At 36.5% G+C, this 11,696-nt stretch overlaps 2 protein-coding genes across 2 annotated transcripts; both read left to right on the top strand.

The window, feature by feature from the left end:
* Window positions 1-326: 326 nt before the first annotated feature.
* LOC140809984 (uncharacterized) lies at window positions 327-1,764 on the top strand. The gene is made up of 2 exons (XM_073167771.1): window positions 327-582; window positions 668-1,764. Exons 1-2 carry the CDS (start codon window positions 477-479, stop codon window positions 874-876), a joined length of 315 nt encoding a protein of 104 aa, XP_073023872.1. The 5' UTR covers window positions 327-476; the 3' UTR covers window positions 877-1,764.
* A 9,266-nt stretch (window positions 1,765-11,030) lies between these two features.
* Window positions 11,031-11,495, top strand: LOC140810343 (uncharacterized). The gene has a single exon (XM_073168218.1). It carries the CDS (start codon window positions 11,031-11,033, stop codon window positions 11,493-11,495), a length of 465 nt encoding a protein of 154 aa, XP_073024319.1.
* The last annotated feature ends 201 nt before the right edge of the window (window positions 11,496-11,696 follow it).

Genomic DNA, 11,696 nt, shown 5'->3' with positions numbered 1-11,696 from the left:
GTGAATTTGTTTTAATAATTATATATACTAACGCCTATTGATACATGATGTATTTATATATATTAAAATTTTTGTGCAAAAAATATTGAGATTATAGTAAAATCAAATTTTTTTAAAAATGAATTTTTATAATAATTTTTATGTTAGGAGTAATATGATCATTTAAAACTCAAAATGAAAAAAAAATATATTAGGAAATGTTAGTTATAAATTAGATACAAATTATTAAAATATATTTTATTAATTATTAAATAAAAAAATTGGTAATTTGAGAAAATGAGTATTTTTTATTTATGAAAAAACATTATATGTATATATATATATTAAATATATTCAAATGATTAGCAAGCTCTCCCGATAGGTTGTTGCATTGGTAGGGTTTAGTTGAAGCAGCACTGATGTGAAGACCCATTTGCTGAATTAAACCTCAATTTCTGATTCTCTCACCAGTGAATTAATTTTGCATTGGCCGCGACATGGCGCGGAGGCAAATCCTGTTGTTGAATTCGCAGTTACTTTCAAACCCATTGAATTGCACATCCGGGTTCGCGAATTTTTCTTCCAAGTCGGTCCATTATATGGGTAATGATTCTATTGAAATGCGCATTTTTAATTTAATGGCGGGTAGTGAAATTAGTTTACTCTCATTTTTCTGTTAAAAGTGCAGTGAAGGTGGGGATACCGGAGTTCTTGAATGGAGTGGGGAAAGGAGTTGAAAAGCACGTGGGGAAGCTGGAGTCTGAAATTGGGGACTTGAACAACCTTCTCGTCACTCGCACTATTAAGCTCAAGAGACTCGGCATTCCCTGCCAAGATGTAAGAACTATATGTGAAGTTAAAAAGGTTATGCTTTATGGATTTTCATGTTTGCTGTGATGTATTTTTACGTGAGTACCGATATTTGTTTGGGATTCGAGGGAGTGGGAGGTCTCGTGCGTTTCTTTAATTTACTTTGTGATTGATTGATTTTGCAAATTGCATGAGTGATTAACCTTGCTTGTGCTTCGTGATTATTTACTCTATGTATCTTATTTACGGTCTACTTCTATGGTTGTGTGCACGGGCGTGCTTATAATTTGGATCATAGTTTATTACGGCATTAGGTGCACTAACGCGCACATGTTTCCTGGATCCTTAAGGTGCAAAGCGAGGCAACTGTTCCATCAAAGTAAGGCACACTCAGCACATTGTATATATTGTGCTTGATGCTTTTTTAAAACGACTGGACAACGTTAATCGATTTGATTTTCTTAAGTGATAAATGCAGATTGTGTCAAGTAACATAAAACCATGAATTAAATGTGAATAGACTAGTGATGTACTAAATCGTTTTTGTGGGTTTTGTTAAGATTAAGATGGTCAAAAGACTCATTATAGACTAGGATATCTCCAGCGCACTGGTGTTGATTTAAATTCATATCGTGATACACTGGTTTAATAAACTTAGCACCTTCACTATAACCAGAAACACACTGTCATATAGGCAAAGGAACTCCAACATACATGTCACATTTTAAACATTAATGCTATCTGTTTTCTTTATAACATACTAACGACCGAAGCACACGCAACACGTGTGTAACGTAATGTTGGATATTTGATAGGTTTCTTAATCAATTTATAAAATGAATGTTGGATATGTGTAATTTGATATGAATATTATAGTATGATATAAATCATACAACGAATTTTTAGCCCTTGCATCAATTTATACAATGACTTTTGGATATTATACATGAAAGTTTAGGCAGTGTATCTGTGGAGACGCGGACGCTAATCATCTTCTTAATCATCATTAGGATCAATATACTAATCAAGTAATTCGGGTCAAAAAATTTTTCTTTAAAATGCGGAACGTAATGGAATAAATCAATGGCATATATAAATCGAATATATATACCATTAGATAAGTACATGTCTTGTACAACATACATTCAAACTAAACTAAGGTTCAACTACTACATATTCAGTGCTGAAACCTATCTACATCAAAGTCCGGAATCACCACTCTAATCTCGATCTCTCATCCTCTTCTTGACCCTGATCCTGTCCCACCTGTTGTCATGCACACATACAAATACGACAACAGCCGGATAACTCCGGTGAGAATAAATCCCAGTATAACCATGTATAAAGCAGTCATATGAAAACATAGATAACAGCATGAAACAGATATCATGACATGTATCAGAATCTAAAAACATGAATGGATATACAACTGGAATAACCACATGAATGGTAATCTACGAAACATGAATCAATACAAATATGTAAATCAAACTCATGACTCGATCTCTCAGACTCGACTCATCTCTCATCTAGGGATCCCGATCTGAATAAGAACGTAACAAATCTCCCACCTACTCTCCCGTTCGCGGTGGTGGACCGGTACGTTCTTATTCCTGGACTTTGGTCTGCTCTATATCTATATCGAATCATCAGCAATAAGGACTGTTATGTCTCTTAAGCACATCGATATACCAAACGTCCAGTGTCTTAGCACATCCGCCAAAGACTTGGCCCATCAGCCAATCTTATTCTGACAATGTGCAATGGGCCAGTGACTAATCTGTCACAAGCTAGCCCCTCTGTCAGTGACTCTTACTCAAGGCACATCAGCCTATGACTCAATATATGCTCTACTATAAATCAATAGACTAAGCACCACAATCTCAAGAATCACAAACATCAATGCAATAAGTAAAGTATGTGGTTTAGGGAAACTAGAGTCCAATCTGACTCAAGTTCATCTCCCGGTTAACATTGCCTTATACCTTTCTTTTGTTGATTTGAAGAAGTCGAGGTCTCGAATTCAAAGCCTGTAAGTACTCAATCTGGCAATGACAATAGCAAGAAGTATTGTGGGGCCCTTAGCTCCTAATCGTTATTACAATGCAATCTGATTAGGGTTAATTAATCACAGTGGAAAACGAGTTTAAAATTTCTTTACAGTGAGCCCGAATCATTTCATTTGAATACTAAAAATAGTATTTAATCTCAACTCATAAAACACGCCAACACGTAATCAAAACCAATCACATACAGACAACTCATATCTTCAGAACATGCCCCGGTATATAGATACATATACATATATACTGGGAAACAAAGCATAAAACCTCATCCCAAACTGTGCCTCCTCCAGAAGTACCCTCTCTGGCCTCCTGATATCCTTGAGTATCTGCCATTGTCCACACACAAAGACAACAACAGCCCCCTTTGGGGGTGAGCAAAGCTCCGTATGGAACAACCACAATATATACCACAAGTATCTAAACAATGATATATGGTATGCAATGCATGTATGTCGTGGAGGTATCAGGTCAAATGCACATCCACTGAGCACATGTCAGAATCAATCGAATCGCTATCAAATCAAATCAATGCTCAAGCTGGCACACCGGTCGATATGGGAATACACGTATGATAGCGCCGTCAAAGCGCCATCAAATCCCATATCTCATATCCAATCATATGGGGTCACAAATGTCTATGTTTTACGGGTCATATAATACCAACATAGCAATTGTGTTCACAAACCCCGGAATCCAATCAAATCATATCAGGGTATCCAAGGATCATAGCTCAACGTGTATGTCATGTATCGATGTATGCATCAAACAATGTGTGTTAACAAAACATTTATTTTGTACATCGATACTCAAATCTCAATGTCATGTATGCCACATCAAATCATCAAATAGGCACATAGACACGTATTCCAATCCAATCAATCCAATCATATATCATATAATACAGATACTTGTCATATGTTATCCGGTCGCAACATACCTCAATTCTTTGTTTCCAGTTGATGTAGCCTGAAGATATCAGTACAATAATCTATCTACATCAATAACATATTCATTTCAATCAATAAATTCATTCAAATTCAACAATATAAGTTTCAAATATCTTTTGAAACTTTGAAAATTCATATCAAATTGAAATCATAACATAATTCAATTCCGACTTCAATACGTGGTTCCTTGTCAGTTATTCTACCACATATATAACCGACACATAATTCTTCAATCTCAATCAAATGATTAAAATTCTCTAATTATAATAAATTGAGAATAATTCACAATAACATCACTCTAATCATCTCTTCTTCGTTAAAATCATACATTATTCAACAATCTTCAGTTCCAGTATGATTTAACAATTTATCGGATTTATTCCAAAAATCGACGAATTTCAAACATCATCAAAAATATAAAATTTATACCTCAAATCGAAGACCTCGTGTCAACGATCCCAAAACTAAAGTCGGTTCGTCGATTGAATAAACCGAGAAGTCGCACGATTGAAAGAAAATAAAAACCCGCTTCTCCTTTTCTCTCACCTTTCTCTCGTTCCTCTCGTACTCTTCTGAACTCACTTCCGGAGTTCAAAGTTCTCTTTTTTTTTTATTTTTTAATAATTATAATTTATCTATAAAATAATAAACATAATAAAACTTATAATATATACTTTAACATTTTCTAACTTCGGTATATCCTTCGACAGTCAAAATCATTTCAAACCCAAACAAACTCATCTTTGAGTTTTACGAGCAAATCTCAAATCATTTGGGCTTCATATGAAAAAGATCATATCACTACTTCTACCATTTTGCCCTTAAAATTAATTCATTATTTTTCAACTTATCTACGAAAATGCCATCAAAATAAATTGAATATTTTTCAACTTATTTACCAGAATGCCATTGATAAGTGCAATTTATTGTACTTTTATTACTTGTTTTAATTTAGAATTTTGTGATTCTTGAGCAGGTTTTATTTGAATTGTTGTTGTTTTTGTTATTGTAGTTTGGAAGCTTATAAATGAGAGTTTGGAGTAGTATAGTGATGAATTAGAAGGTGCAAAGGACAAAGCTTGACGAAGTAGCACTGCACCCGCGCTGCATACACCGCCGCACCCGCGCTGTTCGCCGAGGCATGACCGCACCTGCGGTCATGTAAGCGCCGCACCCGCGGTCCTGCCAGATGAACAAGAGATTTTTTTACGAACATGCACCGCACCCGCGGTCATGTTAGCACTGCACCCGCGGTCATGCACAGACAACTTCCGGAAATTGTGAAACTATGGTGTGCTGCGCATGGGACTTGAAGACTTTGGTGTTTTGCGTGCAAGACTTGTTGAGGACTATAAAAAGCATCCATTATTCATCATCTAGGGCATCTTGGAGCAAAAGGAAAAGGTTGGAGGCTACAACAAAGAGATTAAAGATCAAGTGCATCCTTGGGAAAGTTCTTGCACATCTTTGGATAAAAGCTTCATTTGAACTCCAAAACTCTTGTTCTAAGTTCTTCTTTCTTTACTTTCATTTTTATTTACTATGTTTTGTTTAAGATTTGTGTGTTGTTGTTTTATTTTCATTATTATGAACTAAATCTTAATTCTAGAGGAATGATGGAACAAAACTAGAAACCATGTGTTGAGATTCATGATTTATGCTATATAAGTTGTCTTATTGTTCATTTGTATGTTTCCAATTTTAATGCTTTCAATTTATTGGCCATATATTGAATGATTTTTGTGTTTATAAATTATCACTTGGAAAAGGGAATTTATAAACAAGAAAAGGAAATACATCGATAGTATTTATATAGTTCGGGAGGACATATAGTGCTATTGAAGCCATTAAAAGATTTGAGTGATTATTGTGTTATTTAATTATATATTGTTGATGGGAACGTTACAATCTTTTGTTAGATAATTAGTATCTGCTTAACACTCGGGAGAGGGAGTAGATGATTTTAGAATTCTTGGCTAATGAATAAGAAAGACAAATATAATATAGCTACACAAAAATACACATGGTGGATAGTTGCGTGAAATCGGATCTCTAGATCTTTTATTCCATTGTCGTTCAGCTCTGTTTGGTATTAAAATTAAATTTATTTTCAATTCAGTTATTGATGCGAACAAATCTGTTATTTGATTATTCTAAATAAAATCAAGACTATTTTAATTACAAGCATTAATATAAATTTAGAAATACATTCCTCGTGGGATCGACACTTGTACTCAAAATTACATTTTACTATAACTTGACGTTGTGCACTTGCAAGCAATTAAGAAAACACGCGACAAGTTTTTGGCGCCGTTGCCGGGGATGTAAAATTTGAATTTATATTAGTATTGTTACCAATTAGTCTAGATTTTAATTTAGAGCTATTTTTTTTATTACATTAAACACTGATTTTTTTATTGTTTTTGTTTGACAGTGCATGCGAAGATCGCAAAATCCTGACTTGCTTATCTTTGATCCTGAGATCGAAAGAACCGCAAGAAGATTAAGAAAGGCAAGAAGAGAAGAGATTCGAGCAATGGCTGAAAACAGACACAATGAAAATCCACCCCCTGCAATACCCATCAGAGATCATTTTAGGTCAGTATTGAATGCTCATTATTCTGGTATAGCACGAGGAACTATTAATGCAAACAACTTTGAGCTCAAGCCTGCATTGATAAACATGGTTCAACAGAATCAGTTTAATGGAGCCGCTACTGCAGATCCTCATCTACATCTCAGAACATTCCTTGAAATTACTGATACGGTAAAAATAAATGGTGTTTCTGATGATATAATTCGAATGCGTTTGTTTCCTTTTTCTCTTAGGGACCAAGCAAGAGGATGGCTTTAATCGCTTCCTTTGGGGAGTATCACTACATGGCAGGAGTTAGCAACTAAGTTTCTTGCAAAATATTTCCCACCTGCAAAGTCTGCACAGTTAAAAATCGAGATAAGTACTTTTAGGCAGACTGATTTTGAGCAACTATATGAGGCATGGGAACGGTATAAGGAGTTGTTGAGAAGATGTCCAAACCATGGTTTTGAAGATTGGGTACAGATTGAATTGTTTTACAATGGTTTGAATGGACAGACAAGAGGCACTGTTGATGCAGCAGCTGGTGGCACAATATTTGCAAAATCACCTGATCAAGCATATGATTTGCTGGAACAGATGACCATTAACAGTTATCAGTGGCCGTCTGAAAGGTCAGGAGTAAAGAAGCAAGCTGGAATTTATGCCATAGATCCTATTACATCACTCACAGCTCAAGTTTCAGCTTTGACAAATCAAATTGCAGCAATGAATAAGACTGGTACATCAGAGGTTGAAAATGCATCGGATGTTACTGAAGAACCACAAATTCCTGATGAGGCTCATTATATCAACAATAGGAATTTTGGTGGTTACGGAGGATATCGAGGTAACCCTCCCTCTAACACTTATCATCCTGGATTGAGAAATCATGAAAATTTTTCATATGCTAATAATAAGAATGTGTTGAATCCTCCACCGGGGTTCAATACATCAAAGGGGGAGGGAAAGCCTTCATTTGAAGATTTGGTAGGTACATTTGTTGCTGAGTCTGGAAAAAGGATGGCGAGAACTGAATCTCGTCTTGACAATATGGAGACTCACATGGGAAACATGGGTGCCACAATGAAATCTTTGGAAACGCAAATCGGACAATTGGCCAACGCTCTAAAAGATCAGAACAAGGGGCAATTTCCCAGTAACACAGAGGTGAACCCAAAAGAGCAGTGCAAGGCAGTGACTTTGAGGAGTGGAAAAGAACTTGATGGTAAAAATTCAAATGATAAGGATGAAAAGGAGGTAACTGTTGAAGAAGTCGAAACTGAGGGTTCTAAAGTTGAAGTTGAAGTTGAACAACCTCCGGTATTTAAGTCAATACTTCCATATCCGCAGAGGTTTAAAAAGAAGAAATTGGATGAGCAATTTACCAAATTTTTGGAGATCTTCAAGAAGATTCATATCAACATCCCATTTACTGATGCTTTAGAGCAAATGCCAAACTATGCAAAGTTCATAAAAGATGTGATGTCAAAGAAGAGAAAGTTGCATGAGTTTGAAACAGTGAAATTGACAGAAGAGTGTAGCGCCATACTTCAAAGGAAACTACCACAGAAACTCAAAGATCCAGGGAGTTTTACTATCCCTTGTGTTATTGGTGGTTCTAGAATAAATAAAGCTTTGTGTGATTTAGGTGCCAGCATTAATTTAATGCCTTTTTCTATTTACAGGACTTTAGAGCTTGGCGAGGTGAAGCCTAGCACTATTACCTTGCAGTTGGCGGATAGATCACTTACATATCCACGGGGTATAGTGGAGGATGTTCTGGTAAAGGTAGACAAATTTATATTTCCTGCTGATTTTGTCATTCTAGATATGGAAGAAGACCAGGACACCCCACTTATCTTTGGAAGGCCATTTTTGGCCACTGGAAAAGCTTTGATCGATGTGCACAAGGGTGAGCTTACATTGAGAGTAGGTGGAGAAGAAGTCATGTTCAACATCTACAACACAATCAAAGAACCAAATGAGGTAAGTACTTGTAATAGCATTGATGTAATTGACTCATGTGTATCTCATGTTGGTGCAGGAAGATTGACAAAAGATTCCTTGGAGAGATGCCTGTTGGAATCGGCGTCTATACTGGATGAAGATGATTGGGATGTGCAAGAGGAATTACTTGCTCTCGATACATTGCCTAGAGAAAAGATTGATGTGCATAATGTAGAATTACTCGAAGATGCAACTATAGAGGTGACAAAAGTATCCCCTGAATTGAAGGAACTTCCAAGTCACCTCTGTTATGCATTTTTAGGTGAAAATTCAACATATTCGGTAATCATCTCTTCTTTTCTTACTTGTAATGAAAAAGAAAAATTGTTGAGGGTGTTGAGAGAATTTAAATCTGCTCTGGGATGGACAATTGCTGATATAAGGGGAATTAGCCCTACTGTTTGTATGCATAAAATTTTGATGCAGGAATCATATTCACCTTATGTTGATCATCAGAGAAGGCTTAATCCTGCAATGAAAGAGGTAGTGAGGGCTGAGGTATTAAAATTGTTAAATGCTGGTGTTATTTATGCTATATCTGATAGCTCATGGGTTTCACCAGTACAAGTAGTGCCTAAGAAGGGAGGAATAACTGTAGTGAAAAATGAGAACAATGAATTGATTTCAACTCGCCCAGTGACTGGATGGCGAGTATGCATAGACTACAGGAAATTGAATGATGCTACTAGGAAAGATCATTTCCCACTTCCATTTATTGACCAGATGCTTGATAGAGTTGGTGGTTATCATTATTATTGTTTTTTAGATGGTTATTCAGGTTACAATCAGATTCTCATAGCACCGGAGGATCAGGAGAAGACTACTTTCACTTGCCCTTACGGTACATTTGCTTTCAGGAGAATGCCATTTGGACTATGCAATGCACCTGCTACTTTTCAGAGGTGTATGATGGCCATATTTTCTGACATGGTTGAGGAAATAATGGAGGTTTTTATGGATGACATTTCTGTATTTGGTACATCTTTTGATCATTGTTTGCAAAATTTAATGCTTGTTTTGCAGAGATGTCAGGCAAAGAATCTAGTTCTGAATTGGGAAAAATGTCACTTCATGGTTCCCGAAGGTATTGTGCTTGGCCACAAAATTTCAGCTAAAGGAATAGAAGTTGACAGGGCCAAAGTTGTGGCAATTGAAAATCTTCCACCGCTGAAGAACGTGAAAGGAATAAGAAGTTTCTTGGGACATGCCGGGTTTTATCGTCGTTATATCAAATATTTCTCTAAAATTACTAGACCTATATGTAATTTGTTAGAGAAAGATTCAACATTTATTTTTGATGATGATTGTTTGCAGGCATTTAACAAGATCAAGAAAGCACTGATTTCTGCTCCCATTATGATAGTGCCTGATTGGAAGGAGCCTTTTGAGCTCATGTGTGATGCTAGCGACTATGCTGTGGGAGCAGCATTGGGACAGAGGAGAGATAAGATGTTCAAGGCTATATACTATGCAAGTCGTACACTTAATGCAGCTCAACAGAACTATACAACTACTGAGAAAGAGATGCTAGCAGTAGTGTTCGCATTTGACAAGTTCAGGACATATCTTATTGGCACCAAGGTAACTGTTTTCACTGACCATGCAGCGCTTCGCTACTTGTTTGCCAAAAAGGATGCCAAGCCCAGGTTGATACGATGGATACTCCTACTTCAAGAATTCGATTTTGAAGTAAAAGACAAGAAAGGTTGTGAAAATCAGGTGGCAGATCACTTATCAAGACTAGAGTTAGAAGAAAGAACGGAAAGTGGAGTTATAAATGAGTTGTTCCCAGACGAACAACTGTTTAAGGTAAGTTCTAAACTCCCGTGGTTTGCTGATATAGCTAACTTCTTGTCTTGTGGTACTTTTCCTCCAGATTTGAATCATCACCAGAAAAAGAAGTTCTTCCATGATATCAAATTTTTCTTTTGGGATGATCCTTGTGTGTATAAGAGATGTGCTGACCAAGTGATTAGGAGATGTGTTGATGGAGAAGATGCACACAAAATTCTGGAACAATGTCATTCATCACCGTATGATGGACATTTTGGGGTAACACGAACAGCAGCTAAGGTATTGCAATCATGTTTTTATTGGCCTACTTTGTTCAAGGATAGCTATACCTTAGTGAAATCATGTGATAGGTGCCAAAGGTTAGGGAACATTTCTAGGCGTCACGAATTACCACTGACAAATATTTTGGAAGTGGAACTTTTTGATGTCTGGGGCATAGATTTCATGGGACCTTTTCCCCCTTCTTTTGGTCAATCTTACATATTATTAGCTGTAGATTATGTTTCGAAATGGGTGGAAGCAATCGCCACCAGTACTAACGATGCTCGTGTTGTAGTTAAATTTGTGCACAAGAACATTTTCACAAGGTTTGGAACACCAAGAGCTATCATAAGTGATGAAGGTACACACTTTTGCAATAAAATTTTCAATTCACTGATGGCTAAATACAATGTGAAGCACAGAGTGGCATTGGCATATCATCCTCAGTCGAACGGACAAGCTGAAATATCCAACCGGGAAATCAAACAAATCTTAGAAAAGACTGTCAATACGAACCGGAAGGATTGGGCTATAAAGTTGGATGATGCACTGTGGGCTTATAGGACAACATTCAAGACACCTATAGGAATGTCTCCATATAGGTTGGTTTTTGGTAAAGCCTGTCACTTGCCGCTGGAATTGGAGCATCGAGCATTCTGGGCAGTTAAGAAATTGAATTTTGACTTGAAAACCGCTGGTGATGAAAGAAAATTACAGTTAAATGAAATGGAGGAATTCCGCAATGAAGCCTATGAAAATGCCAAGATTTATAAAGAACAGACAAAAAAGTGGCATGATAAGCTCATTGTACGAAAGGAACTAAAACCAGGACAACAAGTACTCTTGTTCAATTCCCGTCTTAAGTTGTTTCCTGGTAAGTTGAAATCGCGTTGGTCAGGTCCATTTTTTGTGGAGACAGTGTATCCTCATGGGGCGATTGAGCTAAAATACAGTGATGGTAGGACTTTCAAGGTGAACGGCCAAAGAGTTAAACCATATTATGGAAATGAAGTAAGGCACCTTGACAACATTCCTTTGGGCGGATCAACTTGATAAAGACTGATGGTAGTCAAGCTGATGACGTTAAACCAAGCGCTTATTGGGAGGCAACCCAATTCTTTGTTTCTTGTTGGCATTGTGATTTCAGTTTTGATTTTATTTTAATCATGTTATTTTTAGTTGTGTATTTTTAATATAGTGTATGCTTATATCTTCCCAAATTTAATGAATCCCAATTATTTTCTTTTCAGGACT

The sequence above is a fragment of the Primulina eburnea genome, chromosome 13, assembly GCF_022965805.1.
Source record: "Primulina eburnea isolate SZY01 chromosome 13, ASM2296580v1, whole genome shotgun sequence".
NCBI lineage: Eukaryota > Viridiplantae > Streptophyta > Magnoliopsida > Lamiales > Gesneriaceae > Primulina > Primulina eburnea.
Note: the sequence above shows the minus strand (reverse complement) of the source record. Positions and strands in the feature narration are given on the sequence as shown.